This window comes from Eurosta solidaginis, chromosome 5 (genome assembly GCF_040869045.1).
Source record: "Eurosta solidaginis isolate ZX-2024a chromosome 5, ASM4086904v1, whole genome shotgun sequence".
NCBI classification, from domain to species: Eukaryota; Metazoa; Arthropoda; class Insecta; order Diptera; family Tephritidae; genus Eurosta; species Eurosta solidaginis.
Window position 1 is genome coordinate 89,790,618 of NC_090323.1, and position 16,692 is coordinate 89,807,309.

A 16,692-nucleotide genomic window follows, 5' to 3' on the forward strand; every position below is an offset into this window, starting at 1 on the left:
AAATAAAGACTTACCACTTAAATTGCTGGTAAAATCCTGCAAGTATGGTATCGGGTATCTGTCAGGAATTGTTTTGCTGTTTAGGGCTCTAAAATCACCGCAAGGGCGCCATGTACCATCTGCTTTCTTCACCATGTGGAGAGGACTAGCCCAACAGCTACTTGAAGGCCGACAGATACCTAACTTTATCAAATTGTAGAATTCTGCTTTTACTGCTGCTAGCTTATCCGAACAGAGACGTCTGGCTCGTGCGGATACTGGGGGGCCATGAGTCTCTATATTGCACTACTGTTGATTTCGCAGGGCTTCTAAACTGAGCCAAACGTGTTATGCTGCCGAATTCTTTGAGCAGGCTTGCGTATGCCCACTGTGCGTCGAATGTTTTGATGGCTTCCTGGTTGTGATCAGAGATGTTAGCTTGTCAACTAAGCGCTTTTGCCTTAAGTCGACTAGTAGCCAAAAATGGCTTAAAAAATCGGCCCCTGTCCGCATGTTACGTCGGCAATAAGGAAATTCCAGAGAAACTCGCCGTAGGCCTAAATTTATTTTAAGAAGAACCTCACCGTAGACTTTTATTGGTGTGCCGTTAGCAGCGAAAAGTTTTACTGTTAAAGGTTTGAGTTTACTAGTACGTATGCTCCGGGGAATAACTGAAACATCTGCTCCAGTGTCTATTAAAAATTGGTAATTTGAAAGATTATCGTATAATTTGAGGCGATGTATGACTGCTTGTTGTACGTCGGGAGTATGCGTTGAAGTCTCTGTTGTGTATAGTCATTGCGTCGTCTCGCGATTGTTGAACGTGCAAGGTGCTTTGCATTTCCGTGCACTTGCACCGAATTGATGGTGATACCAACACAAATCGTTTGCACGGTTTGCTTCCTTGTGCGTGTTGCGCTGGTGATCACGTCTGCTTCGACTGCGACTTCTCGGTCTACGATCTGACATAGACTCAAATTGTTTTGTGAAATGAGTTATTTGTTGCTGTAGTTCTTTTGAGCAGCCGGAGGCGTAAATGTGCTTGAAGCGCCGATCGCATTAATTTGTCGAAAATTGAGAGAGTCGACAATGGCATCGGCAATTGTAACCCTATCTGCTATGTCGCCTTTTAAGGCGATAACTGCGGCTTGGGTGTGTGGTGGCAAACAGGATGCCCACAAGTCTACGAGTACGGTTTCGCAAAGTGCGCTCCCAGCTACGCGGCGCATTTGGTTGAAAAGTTGGCTAGGTTTTAAATCGCCTAGTTGCATATCAGAGAGAACACGTTGTAATCTTCGTTGTTGACTGTCCGCGAAGTGTGCTATGAGTTTAGATTTAATGTACTCATAGCGATTTAGCTGGGGTGTAGCATCAATTATGGACTTTAACTCTGTCAATTTGTTTGGCGATACCTGCGCCATAACTAAATTGTACTTTCTGTTATCGTTGGTAACTCCGGTAGCCGCAAACCAGAATTCGAGGGATAAGAAATATGATTCAATGTTAGTTTCTGTCATACTTGGTGGATTAATACGCCGAACTACTGCTGCATCCGGCAGAGTATTTTGCATTGGTGCATTTGGTAAAACATTTTGAGGTTATGTTTGATTGCTTGCCGGCTGCGTGTCTTGCAGTGGAAGTGGTTGAGCAGTTTCATTTTCGTTGTTTCCTCCCATTGTAACGAGTATTAATGATATACGGGGTCACCACTTTAGTCTTACCAATGTTTCTCGTACCAATTATTAAAAAGAAACTCTCTTTAGTTTTAGAAAAACGTGTCTTTACTTTACCAAGTGAAAAAATAAGAAGAACGAATAACGGAAAAATGAAAGGGTTTCATAAAACTAAAATGTTAAAGGTATTAAATGAGTGTTGCTGGTTTTCTCGTACGCTCAGCTGAATAGCGTTGCCACATATATCATATACATACAATTTAAAATTATTGGAGCTTAAGCTTTTGTTGGTTATTTATAAATTTCGTATATAATTTTTAATTCAGTAAGATAACTGGTTTACTAGTTTCTTGATAGGGTCTTGCCAAAAGCAATTCATTCGTTGTTAATACAATTCAATAGCCATTAATTAAAAAAAAAATTGAATTACAGCTGTGAGCACGAAAATAGCAGCGAAAATTAATAACAAATATTTTCAGTTATCATCTTTCTTCTATTTTCGTTCGAAAGCTCAAAAGTTTTCAAAACAATTTCGGAACCGTTATCGGAAATAAAATCTAATTTTGGAAAAATTTTCATGAAAGTTTCGCAGTTTTACTTAGAAATGTCATGAATCTTTTGAGTTTTGCTAATTTAGCTTATCGAGGTATTTCAAATTCGCACGGATTCTTTACAGCGAAGGAGCGTTTTCGAAAAACTTCGAAATTTAAGTGTTTACAAATCGACTAAATTTCGAAACTTTCCCAAAAACCATTTTCGAAAAAGAAACTTCTGTTCGAAAGATATTTATAAAAATCTCGCAGTTGTACTTAGGAATGTCATGAACTTTTTGAGTTTTGCAAATTTGACTTATCGAAGTATTTCAAAAAAAGCATTGATCATTTAAAACAAAACTTAGAGACATTTTAGAAAAAATACGAGTGGAAAAAATTTTTTGAAAATCAGTGTGAAAACTTCGAAACTTCCTCAGAACAATCCTCGAAAGGTCCGACTTTTTCGAAATAGTTTAAACAGTTTTATGAAAATCTCTAAGTTTTACTTAGGAGTTTTTAATCAAGTTCACCTGAATTGTATTGGACTGACCAACATATATTGTAATGCTTGGGAGAATGAAAATAAAGTAATTTAGGTTGCAGTGCCCATTTTGCGACACCAGATGGAATTAAGTTCTTTATTCAAAAGTTGTTTTCTTTTATACAAAATTTCTATGAGCTAAAATACTTACTTACACTAATATTTACAAACTAAATGTATAACACACATATACGTCCAGTTCAGTTCCCTGGGAACTGCATTCTAAGCATAAATAAAATTAGCTGTGGAATCTGCAACGCAAGCACAAATTAATCATGTTAATAATTTGTCTACAGGTAAAGGCTTGTTGCGAGCAAGCTCCAAACAGTAACATACCAAGGTTCAGGTTAGCAGATGATGCACGGTGTACAAAATATATGTTTGTGCATATGAATGAATGTGTCAATTGAATCTCAGGCCGCACCAAAGCGAGCCAAAATATATGTATGTACAAATGTATTAATATGTATGTAAGAGTCAATGCATTTTAAGACATTCCAAAACGGGTTGAAATATATGTTTGTACAAATGAGTGAATAACTTAATGAGTGAATGCTACACCATCCGCCTTTTGAAAGAGTAGACATATACAATTTTGTACACGAATTATCTATGGCTACTCAAGTTATGCTATCAATTTTTTAATCCGTTTGTACTTACTTTGTTTGTTGGGTTTTTTTTTTTGTGTGTCAGTATTTGATGACATTTAGCTTGATTTCCAAAGAATAGTTTGCATTTGTTTTTCTCTTTTGTTTTGTTTTATTATTGTATTTTTCTTTTGCATACAATAAATATTGTCTTTGTGTTTACAAAATTAAAGTGATCTTATTCTATGAGCTTTAGTCTATTTTTATGTATTACAATTTTCTTATTTTTATTGTTTTGATTTATGTTTTCTATGTTTCTATTTTCTACATTGTTTTTATCTATATTTACTACTCTCAGCCTCTTACGTAATTAATAATTTTTGTCTTCTATCAGTAAACTATTTTGAGGACTTGGGAGTCACGATAGATGCTAAACTTAGTTTCAACCTTCATATTAATGCTACTGTCAATAAGGCTAGAGGTGTTCTTTCATACGTGAAACGGTGGTCCAAAGAATTTAGTGACCCTTATGTAACTAAAGCCCTTTTCATCACCTTAGTTAGACCGATACTAGAATACGGATCAATAGTCTGGAATCCACAATATCGAGTTCATGCAGATAGACTTGAATCAATACAAAAGCAATTTCTACTTTTCTCTTTAAGGAATTTTCAGTGGGACTCTGCGTATAATCTTCCACCTTATACTAGTCGGTTAAAGCTTATCAATCTTCCAACTCTTGCAAGTCGTAGAGAAATGCTAGGCGTTATATTTATGGCTAAACTCCTGAATGGACTGATTTCTAGTCCAATTCTTTTGAACGAAGTAAATTTCAACGTGCCATCACGGGTGTCAAGACATTACAAACCTCTTCTTTTGAGTCAGTGTAGAACTAATTTCGAATTAAATGAATCTTTTCGGTGTTTGTGTCATGATTTTAACACTCATTCTAATTCATTTGATATAACGGATTCACTTTTTACCATAAAGAAAACTGTCTTATCCTATCTTAACTCTTAACCAAAAAAAAAAAAAAAAAAATCAAATAAATTAAAAATGTTCACTTATTTAACAATGTAGTATATATATGTATAATTTCTAACTGTTATGTATAGTACTCAGCTGATGATTTTTATTCTGTAGCTGAGCAGTTTTAGATCTCGACGCTTAACAAACCTCCGCCTATCAACAACTCGGCAATAACAAATCCGTGCGTCATGCGGATGCGCCCCTCGCGCCGGTCGGGCGGGCTTTGGAGGGTTTAATCCGTTGGGTATTATTATTATTATTATTATTATTACTCTAAATAGAATTATAGTAAAATTATTATTTTTATCGATTTTTTGTACCTTATAGGGCCCTTTATATCTACTATCTAACTTATGACCTGTTTCATTTTTTACTAACACTAAATCTCCTAAATTTATTTCTTTATGCAAATGTTTTTTATTTTTATAAGCTTTTCGGATCTAATTGTTGATAGTGCGAATAAAAGAGACTTATTCCACCTTTTAACTCAACGTTTCGCCAAATTTCCTTGGCATCATCAGGAGCTAAGATATCTCTATTTATTTAATAAAAGAAAGCGAACATTACAAAAACATAAATAAGTATTGTGTATTTTTTTACATACATATATATAGAGATATGTAAGGAGACGGTGAACATGATTACACATAAAACAAAAATTACACTTGACAATAATGTTAATTTTGCACTTACTTACATAAAAATGTGTTGATTTAATTATTAAAATATGTGAAAACCATTAAACTATTAAAACTAAATCAAAAATCGATACCATCGTTTTTTGTGGTAAACTTATCACTTTAAATGTTATAAACATAATAAATATGAAGCGGCAATATTGTCAGTGTCTTCTCTTCTGTTAATCGTATGTTCTCTTTTTTGAAGTATTCGAAGGCTCTCTATGGTGTATCTCGTTTTTTATCTTTTCTCTTTGTCCAATATTCTTGTATTTGCAAAGTCAGCTGTGTGGTTGTTTGTTACCGTGTGTTGAGATAAAGCTGTGCTTTGTTTTTGTTTGAGTATATCGGCTTCGTGTTCAGCTAATCGCGTACCTATTGTTCTTTTAGTTGTGCCGATGTACTCTTTGTTGCAGTTTTCGCTGTCGTTGCCTTTGCACTGTATTTCATATACTACATTACTTTGTTGTTGGATATCTATAGAGCTTTTTGTTTTTGTGAAACACGTCGCTAGAGTGTAATTCAATTTAAATGCCAATGTTGTGTGGGATGTTTTCTTATTATTATGATCATGTGCGAGACTTTCTGTCAGCCTGGGAATGTATGTGACACTGAAGTATCGCTTTATTTGGTTGTCTATATTTGGGGTTTGTTTTGTTGTGTTTTTTATATCCATTAGTTTTTTGTCGATTAGATTGGTTATTAAGTAGTCAGGGTAGTTATTCTTTTTAAGCGTCTTTAATTTTTCGTTTTTTTTTTCTTACATTGGTCTCATGAAACTGTTGATGGCTTATTGATAATACTTTATGTATAAAATTATTTGCTGTATTAATTTTATATTTAAAGGGCTGAGAAGAAAAATAGTTAATTAGGCGCCCAGAAGCCGTTGGTTTAGAGTACCAATCTAAAATCAAATTATTGTTGTTGTTATAAATGCGGGTGTCCAAGAAAGAGATACTGCCATTTACTTCTTTATCTACAGTGAATTTAAACTTGTGGAATTTGTTGAGTGTATCTAAAATTATATTTCCGAAAACATCCCACACAACATTGGCATTCAAATCGAATTACACTCTATCGACGTGTTTCACAAAAACAAAAAGCCCTATAGATATCCAACAACAAAGTAATGTAGTATATGAAATACAGTGCAAAGGCAACGACAGCGAAAACTGCAACAAAGTGTACATCGGCACAACTAAAAGAACACTAGGTACGCGATTAGTTGAACACGAAGCCGACATACGCAAACAAAAACAAAGCACCGCTTTATCTCAACACGCGGTAACAAACAACCACACAGCTGACTTTGCAAATACAAGAATATTGGACAAAGAGAAAAGAGAAAAAACGAGATACACCATAGAGAGCCTTCGAATACTTCAAAAAAGAGAACATACGATTAACAGAAGAGAAGACACTGACAATATTGCCGCTTCATATTTATTATGTTTATAACATTTAAAGTGATAAGTTTACCACAAAAAACGATGGTATCGATTTTTGATTTAGTTTTAATAGTTTAATGGTTTTCACATATTTTAATAATTAAATCAACACATTTTTATGTAAGTAAGTGCAAAATTATTATTATTGTCAAGTGTAATTTTTGTTTTATGTGTAATCATGTTCACCGTATCCTTACATATCTCTATATATATGTATGTAAAAAAAATACACAAAACTTTTTTATGTTTTTGTGATGTTCGCTTTCTTTTATTAAATATTTATTATAAATAAATAAATAACTCCTGCTGATGCCAAGGAAATTTGGCGAAACGTTGAGTTAAAAGGTGGAATAAGTCTCTTTTATTCGCACTATCAACAATTAGATCAGGAAAGCTTATAAAAATTAAAAATTCGCATGCCAAACAAACTGATCGGTAACAAAAATCTTATTTATTTCTTTATATTGTGTTTTCCTATCATAACTATTTTCTTGTTTTTCCTTAGCCTGTTTTACTAATTTATATGCTCTATCCTGCTCTATTTGTAACCTATACTTAATTCCTTTGTCGTAAGCCTCAATTGTATAATGGGCTTTCTGTATTTTCTCTTAAAAATTCGTAAATCTGGGATTTTTTGGCAAATACTAATTCGTATGGACAATAATTATGAACTGTAGATGGGGTACTATTGTAACAATACGCAAAATGTTTAAGATATTCATCCCAATCGTTTTTGTCAATGGATATGTAGGAACGTACATATTCATTGAATGTTCTATGACTACGTTCAACTGTGCCTAAAGTTTGATGGTGATAAGGTGTTTACGTTTTATGGTTTATTTTTAGAAGCTTGCATAATTCCTCAAATAAGCTATTTTTATATTCGCTTCCCATATCTGTTATAATTGTCTTCATGCAACCATAAACTAGGATAAAATTTTCGAATATCGCTTTGGCTATTGTTTTTTCGTGTTTGCTGGGTGTTGTTACTGCAACTGAATACTTAGTCAAGTCACATACTATAGTAACTGCATATTCATTTCCATTTTCCGACATGGTAAGGGGGCCTATCGTATCTATTTGTACTGTGTCGAACGCTTTTGTGGGCGTTTCGGTTATAATCATAGGCTCTTTCAAGTTTTTTATTATTTTATTTTTATTACAGTGAACGCATTTTTTTATATATTTTCTGATATCGTTTTTCATTCCTTTCCAATAGTATTTTTGTTTTATTTTATTTGTCATGCGATTTATTCCTGGGTGGCCACCAAAAACAGGATCGTCATGAAATTTGTGAAGAATTTCTTTAATTTTTCCATTATTTGTCACATGTATAACTTCTGGGGTTAATGCTATAAATAGATTTTTGAAAACTTTGGTACCAATTTCTTTAAATGTGTCTACCCGGGTATGATTATTCTTAAACAATTTGTCCCCTAAGGACAACTGCATTTTTCTAATTCCTAAATTGCCGGCTTCTTTCATAAGCCTGGCAAAGAATTGACCTAAGTCAATCTTCGCCTCAACAATTAGATTTTTTATATTAATTTCGCTACAAATTTTCTTTCCTTTTTTGAAACATAATTTCGGAGGATCGAAAACGAGCTGGACTAGTATCTTTACTTCACCTTTATTTAGCGCTTCAAATATTATTGGGTTCTCTTTGTGACTTTTTATTTCTTCATTTTTACTACTGAAATCTTTATTGTTATAATTTTTGTTAGTTTCCGATCTAGTCGTAACTTTTAATATTTTACACGCTTCTACTGATATTTGTTTTAGGTCTTTAATATCTATGCGTGATAATGCGTCGGCTACATAGTTTTTTTACCTGCGATATACTCCACCTCGAAATCATATTCTTCCAGATCTAATCTGATTCGAGTTAACTTTGATGACGGATTTTTCATCGAAAATAAAAATGTTAAGGATCTGTGGTCTGTTTTGACCAAAAATTTTCTACCGTAAATGTATGGTCTAAAATATATTATGGCCCAATGAATGACCGCTAATTATTTCTCAATTGTTGCTTTGTTAATTTCTCCTTTAGTAAATGATCTTGATGCACAGGTAATTGGCAATTGTTTTCCTTCATACTCTTGGCTTAGCACTGCTCGCAAGCATATCCACTTGCCTCAGTTGTTATACAAAATTCTTTATTGAAATCGGGATATTGTAGGATATTAGGGCTTATTAACGCAGCTTTCAAATAGTCAAAGGATTTTTTGCAATCCTCTGTCCAGTCGAAACCTACATTTTTCTTACAAAGTCTTGTTATTATTCTAGAATATTCTGCAAAATTTGGGATAAATCTTCTTCCGTAATAATAGCAAAATGCGACGAATCTTTTCGCCTTATCCGCATTCTTAGGTGTTGGGCAATTTTTAACAATTTCGAATTTATTGGGGCCTGGCAAAATTCCTTTGCTTGTGCATTTATGACCAAGGTAAATTACTTCTTGGTTGAAAAATAAGCATTTATCCGGATGTAATTTTAAATTATATTTTCTACAAGTTGCGAAAACATCTCGTAAATTTTTTATCATATGATTTTCGGAGCATCCTAATACGACTAAATCGTCCATGTATAGGAATGCTTGTGAAGGTTTTAAGCCTGTAAATGCTAATGTCGTCAATTTTGGAATGAGTTCGGTGCTACTTTAAGGCCATACGGTATTCTTTTAAAACGATAAGTAACATTAGGTGTATTTTCTTTCAAGCGATCTTGAAGAAAACGCTTCAACTAGCTAAACAGTTTCATTATGCCAAAACCATAATTGTTACTTTTTTTCGCTGCAATGACATTTCTACTTCTAGCGCAGTATGTTTTTGACACTCAACCAGAGAATTACAAAAACAAAATACATGGAATGCGTGTGTTTGTTTGTATGTATGTAACCCTGCCGACACGCTGTTATTTTGTTATTTTTGTTTATCTGCACATTCGTATGTTCATTTCATTCGCTCATTCACAACAGTGCCCTATTTTTGAATATTCAACACTATACAACACTATCAATCAGGTCGACAATTACCTAAGCGGTTTCAACTGAAAGCGCTTAGCCAACTCAACTCGATTACTTTTTATTGTTGCTTTCCATGCAATTCGGTAAGCTAGCTAGTGTTTTAATTGTACTAGTTAGCAACGAAATACAGCTATTATCTGCTGTAAAGGATGTGATATCTCTTGACTCTTCGCTGAGTTCAATCTGGTGAAATCCGTACATTAAATCTAAGCATGAAAAATATTTAGCTCTTCCTAATTGATCTAGTATGTCATCAATTCTTGGTAAAGGGAATTTATCTGCGGTTAATTTTTTATTTACCTGTTTGTAATCTACAACCATTCTCCATCTTTTTTCTTGGTTATTCGGGAGTGATTTTTTCGGTACTAATAAAATTGGACTATTAAATTCTGTGATTGAAGGTTCTATTATGTCATCTTTAATTAATTTATTTACTTGTTTATTAATTTCACTCTTATGAGCTTCTGGTATTCTATAATTTTTTACGTAGACTGTGTTATTGTCTTTCATATGAAGTTTTTGTTTGTAAAAATTATTAGTGGTAATTGGTTCTGTTTCCAATGAAAAAATGTCAATGAATTCTTCACATAATGCATTAAGTGATTTCTTTGCAAAATTCTGAAAATTTTTAATTAATCTTTCTAATTTTTCCTTACTGTTGGCCTCATTTTCGAGTTTATTATTTTTAACTATTGCATAATCATTCAAATTTTCTGTACGTATATTAAAATCTTGCAGTGTTGCATTTTTATTTGTTGTATTTATAATTCTATCAAATGTTTGTTTTGAATTTGCTAGTGTGTTTGCAATAAAAATACCTTCTGACAATTCTTGTTGTGGGATTAGTAAATCTGAATTTTTATTTTCTGTGTGAATTTGTCGAACTACTTCTGATCGTGCGGGAATTGAAATTCTATTGATTGTTGGTTTGTTATTCATCTGAATTATTATGTTTTCCGGGTAGTCATATGGTCTCAATATTAGTGTGTCTCATTCTGTTTGATAATCCAAAATGCAGTTATATTTTTTAATGTAATCTAATCCTAATATTCCATCGCATGGGATTGGGAAATTGTCTTCTACTACGTGAGATTTGTGTCTAATTAATATATAATCATCTTTTAAGTCCGCTTTAGTCGTGCCAATAGTGCTTGTTATCCCTTGACCAATTCCTCTTACATATGTTTTTTGAGAATTATTTATCGTGACATTACTGTCAATTTGACCCTTTTTTATTATTGAAATTTCCGCTCCCGTGTCGATTAGGAGGGTTGATATGGAATCATTCAGAGTTGTTCTGGAAGATATGTAGCTATTAAAGTGTAAATTGAAAATATATAATTTTTTGTTTATTGAGGTGAAGTTTGTTGGTTTTCCTGTTGTGCAACATTTCGGACATTTCTGGTGTTATTGCGGGTATTTCCTCGCGACCCGAAATTTCGACCAGATCTTTGGTTATTTTGTCTGTTATTATTATTATTGTTATTATTATTATTGGTATTGAAAGAACGTCTATAATTTCCTCTATAATTATTGTTTTGGTAACTCCTGCGGAAGTTACCTCGGAACTGATTTTGTTGGCGAAAATGTAATATTGAATCTGGATTTCCAATTACCTCTGTGCAACTGTTGGTGAATTTTGATATGGCTTCGTTCATTGTTGTGAACGTTCCAGCTTGCATAATTGTTTTTACCTTTTCGTTGGAGCTGTTTTTATACATAGCTTTCACAGCTGATTGTGTAGCATACTTGGTTGCTAACTCTGGTGTTAATCCGTCAGATATGTAAGCGCCTTCCAACGATTTTGTGAGCCTTTCAATTTCAGCAGAGTATTGGTTTGCCGTTTTACTACATTGCTGGATTTTCAGTAGTTTTGCTGTCAAAACTTCAACTGATTCTCCTTAAATTGCTTTTTTTAATTTTTGTTTTATTGCTTCGATTGAGCTTTCGGTGCTTAATAGGTTTCTGGCTGTTCCTTTCAGCTTGGTTTTATCAGCGAAACTGCTATAGCTTCATGGGTATCCTTAATTTGTTCTAGGATATCCAAAACATCTAAGAAGCTATTCAAGTTCTCAGCTTTACCATCGAATTCTGACAGAACTGACGAAGCAGTCTTTAAAAATTCGACTATTGTTTGCGGCATTTTGTCGCTTTCTGTTTGCGAATTTTTATCAGTAATTTAAATTTTTAGTGCCTCCCCTGAATTGGGTTGAGTCTCTGGTAATAGGACAGCAAAATCTAATTCTATTTCCTTTTCAAATGACGTTGGGGCCAATGCCTCAACGTTATATCTACTCACTGAGGATATCAGATTATCCCTGACACTGGAAAAGATTTGTTATGCTTCTATCTGATGTTTAGCTGTTAAATTGCTATACACCCTTTGTATGATTTTTCCTATATTGTTTAACGAATGTAATATTGTCGTGAGGTGTTTCAACACAGTAAATCTTGGTTGTATTTTTGTTGATACACTTATACGATTTTTCGGCCAAGGTCTTCTCTTCCACAAGCTTATTCAGAATGGTTTCCCATTTCTCAATTGGGTTATATATTTTTGTTCCTTAGAATTAGACTTTGTCTAGACCATCAGCTCGGCTCATGTATCTTTTCTTTAAGAATTTACTGTGAGCTGAGTATAATTTGAAAAACAAATTGAGGCAAGTGCAAATTGTTAATATTATTAACAAGATTTTGATAAATTCTAATGCTTCACTATGGTCAATGACCTGAATGAAATTAATTACGTTTGCATTGGGTTCTTCTACTTTGGATTCTTTGCCTCCCATTTTGAAATAATAATTGCCAACATTTTCTTATATATGTTTATTTATTTATTCATTAATATTAGTCGGAACGTCCCATATATTTAACTTCGAACCTCCACCTTTCTTTCGGTGTGGTTAGTCCGGGTATTAATACATTTTCTAAGGTGGGTTCCCTAGGCATGTCTATCAGTTTCCACCATTTTTTAAGTGAGACTAATGAATTTTCTGCTTCTTTTAATTTCTTTAATGATGATATTGTATTTTTCTCGAAATTCCTATTTTCCAATTCTAAATTGTCAACAATGCGGTTGATACCCTCGCAATCAAGGTCATCTGGCAAGGCATTCTCCATTGAAAATGCTTACTTTACTTTTTACAAGGGCATATCCCTTGATTTTTCTTATTTCTGTCTTTAATCGCATTCTTTCCTCTATGTTTGTGCATAAGTAAATTTTTTGGTACAAAATTGCTATTGTTTTTCTGAGGTTGAATTTTTTACCTCCTCTCTTTCTTTTGATTTTGTTTGGTTTTGGAATCTTTGGTTCCTCTATTTTTTGTTGCTGATTTCTACGCCTATATTCTTCTATTGTAATTGCCTTAGGGCCCTGTTTAATTGTTTCTACTGTTTTTACTTCTACTGTTTTTTCTAATACTTTTTCTAGTTTGTTTTCTTCTTCCTCATTTAGTTTGCTACAACGCAAGAATACTGCGTCAAACTCTTCCTGACTACTTATATCATTCATTTAAAAAAATTAGAGGGGGAAAAAAAATTCTTAAATTTATTGGCAAAAATCTACTTTTTGCCCGTAAACTGGCAGCCGTTAGGTTGCCAAATGCTCCCAAAAAGTACTAAAAATACTTAAATAAAAAATAACTTAACTAATGCCAAATTTTTTCTTAGCTGATCCTCGTTCTCCTTGTTTCTTATGCCACGATCTTGTTTTTATTCCACTTCGCTATGCGTCGGTGGTGGTCGTTTTGGTGGCGGTAGAGGTCTTGCAGTATCCGAGAAAAAATTTTTTCTTCTTTCCTTTGTGGTATTCAAGAATTTTTTTAAGATTTGTCGTTTACTCCACTTCGCTATGCGTCGGTGGTGGTCGTTTTAGTGGCGGTAGTAGTCTTGCAGTATCCGAAAAATCCTTCTTTCCTTTGTGGTATTCAAGGATTTTTTAAGGTTTGTCCTGCACCCTTGTTGTCACTGTCGCTGTGATACGTTCCTTTGCATTGACTATACCATTCACCGTTGCAAAGTTGATGGCTTGAACTCCTTTGCAGTAAGTATCCTGCTTAGTATAAAAATGAAATCAGTCCTGCTAAATTAAGCAGGGCAGGCAGGATCATTGGTAGAATGCCAATTTAGGCAGTAGGATGCCGATTTAGGCAGTAGGATGCCAATTTAGGCTGTAGGATGCTGATTTAGGCAGTATGGCAGAATCGCCATGTAATGATTGCGTATCCTGCTTGGTGTAAAATAATGACGGCTAAACTAGTCCTGCTTGCTTTATGCAGGTATGGCAGGGTCTTCAGGATCCTTACTAGATCTTTAGCAGTTTGCTTGAATAATAGCAAACTGCATATTGTAGGGTGGCGGTAGTTGCCAAAATAAGGCGGGATCGTCATGTAATGTTTGGGAGAATAAAAATAAATTAATTTAGGTTGCAGTGCCCATTTTGCGGCACCAGATGGAATTAAGTTCTTTATTCAAAAGTTGTTTTTTTTTTATACAAAATTTCTATGAGCTAAAATACTTACTTAAGTAACATTAGGTGTATTTTCTTTCAAGCGATCTTGAAGAAAACGCTTCAACTAGCTAAACAGTTTCATTATGCCAAAACCATAATTGTTACTTTTTTTCGCTGCAATGACATTTCTACTTCTAGCGCAGTATGTTTTTGACACTCAACCAGAGAATTACAAAAACAAAATACATGGAATGCGTGTGTTTGTTTGTATGTATGTAACCCTGCCGACACGCTGTTATTTTGTTATTTTTGTTTATCTGCACATTCGTATGTTCATTTCATTCGCTCATTCACAACAGTGCCCTATTTTTGAATATTCAACACTATACAACACTATCAATCAGGTCGACAATTACCTAAGCGGTTTCAACTGAAAGCGCTTAGCCAACTCAACTCGATTACTTTTTATTGTTGCTTTCCATGCAATTCGGTAAGCTAGCTAGTGTTTTAATTGTACTAGTTAGCAACGAAATACAGCTATTATCTGCTGTAAAGGATGTGATATCTCTTGACTCTTCGCTGAGTTCAATCTGGTGAAATCCGTACATTAAATCTAAGCATGAAAAATATTTAGCTCTTCCTAATTGATCTAGTATGTCATCAATTCTTGGTAAAGGGAATTTATCTGCGGTTAATTTTTTATTTACCTGTTTGTAATCTACAACCATTCTCCATCTTTTTTCTTGGTCATTCGGGAGTGATTTTTTCGGTACTAATAAAATTGGACTATTAAATTCTGTGATTGAAGGTTCTATTATGTCATCTTTAATTAATTTATTTACTTGTTTATTAATTTCACTCTTATGAGCTTCTGGTATTCTATAATTTTTTACGTAGACTGTGTTATTGTCTTTCATATGAAGTTTTTGTTTGTAAAAATTATTAGTGGTAATTGGTTCTGTTTCCAATGAAAAAATGTCAATGAATTCTTCACATAATGCATTAAGTGATTTCTTTGCAAAATTTGGAAAATTTTTAATTAATCTTTCTAATTTTTCCTTACTGTTGGCCTCATTTTCGAGTTTATTATTTTTAACTATTGCATAATCATTCAAATTTTCTGTACGTATATTAAAATCTTGCAGTGTTGCATTTTTATTTGTTGTATTTATAATTCTATCAAATGTTTGTTTTGAATTTGCTAGTGTGTTTTCAATAAAAATACCTTCTGACAATTCTTGTTGTGGGATTAGTAAATCTGAATTTTTATTTTCTGTGTGAATTTGTCGAACTACTTCTGATCGTGCGGGAATTGAAATTCTATTGATTGTTGGTTTGTTATTCATCTGAATTATTATGTTTTCCGGGTAGTCATATGGTCTCAATATTAGTGTGTCTCATTCTGTTTGATAATCCAAAATGCAGTTATATTTTTTAATGTAATCTAATCCAAATATTCCATCGCATGGCATTGGGAAATTGTCTTCTACTACGTGAGATTTGTGTCTAATTAATATATAATCATCTTTTAAGTCCGCTTTAGTCGTGCCAATAGTGCTTGTTATCCCTTGACCAATTCCTCTTACATATGTTTTTTGAGAATTATTTATCGTGACATTACTGTCAATTTGACCCTTTTTTATTATTGAAATTTCCGCTCCCGTGTCGATTAGGAGGGTTGATATGGAATCATTCAGAGTTGTTCTGGAAGATATGTAGCTATTAAAGTGTAAATTGAAAATATATAATTTTTTGTTTATTGAGGTGAAGTTTGTTGGTTTTCCTGTTGTGCAACATTTCGGACATTTCTGGTGTTATTGCGGGTATTTCCTCGCGACCCGAAATTTCGACCAGATCTTTGGTTATTTTGTCTGTTATTATTATTATTGCTATTATTATTATTGGTATTGAAAGAACGTCTATAATTTCCTCTATAATTATTGTTTTGGTAACTCCTGCGGAAGTTACCTCGGAACTGATTTTGTTGGCGAAAATGTAATATTGAATCTGGATTTCCAGTTACCTCTGTGCAACTGTTGGTGAATTTTGATATGGCTTCGTTCATTGTTGTGAACGTTCCAGCTTGCATAATTGTTTTTACCTTTTCGTTGGAGCTGTTTTTATACATAGCTTTCACAGCTGATTGTGTAGCATACTTGGTTGCTAACTCTGGTGTTAATCCGTCAGATATGTAAACGCCTTCCAACGATTTTGTGAGCCTTTCAATTTCAGCAGAGTATTGGTTTGCCGTTTTACTACATTGCTGGATTTTCAGTAGTTTTGCTGTCAAAACTTCAACTGATTCACCTGAAATTGCTTTTTTTAATTTTTGTTTTATTGCGTCGATTGAGCTTTCGGTGCTTAATAAGTTTCTGGCTGTTCCTTTCAGCTTGGTTTTATCAGCGAAACTGCTATAGCTTCATGGGTATCCTTAATTTGTTCTAGGATATCCAAAACATCTAAGAAGCTATTCAAGTTCTCAGCTTTACCATCGAATTCTGGCAGAACTGACGAAGCAGTCTTTAAAAATTCGACTATTGTTTGCGGCATTTTGTCGCTTTCTGTTTGCGAATTTTTATCAGTAATTTAAATTTTTAGTGCCTCCCCTGAATTGGGTTGAGTCTCTGGTAATAGGACAGCAAAATCTAATTCTATTTCCTTTTCAAATGACGTTGGGACCAATGCCTCAACGTTATATCTACTCACTGAGGAGATCAGATTATCCCTGACACTGGAAAAGATTTGTTATG

The 16,692-nt window shown here is 33.7% G+C and overlaps 1 protein-coding gene across 8 annotated transcripts in view; it reads left to right on the forward strand.

The window, feature by feature from the left end:
- Alg11 (ALG11 alpha-1,2-mannosyltransferase) overlaps nt 1-16,692 on the forward strand; it is a 392,778-nt gene that overhangs the window by 197,985 nt on the left and 178,101 nt on the right. The window contains exon 5 of one of the 8 annotated variants that reach the window (XM_067788980.1): nt 3,023-3,041. The exons of the other annotated variants lie outside the window; for them this stretch is intronic. Within the exon in view, the coding sequence (XP_067645081.1) occupies nt 3,023-3,026 (4 nt within the window). The 3' untranslated portion in view covers nt 3,027-3,041. Of the gene's footprint in view, nt 1-3,022; nt 3,042-16,692 lie in introns of those variants that run through there. 8 annotated transcript variants of the gene reach the window in all.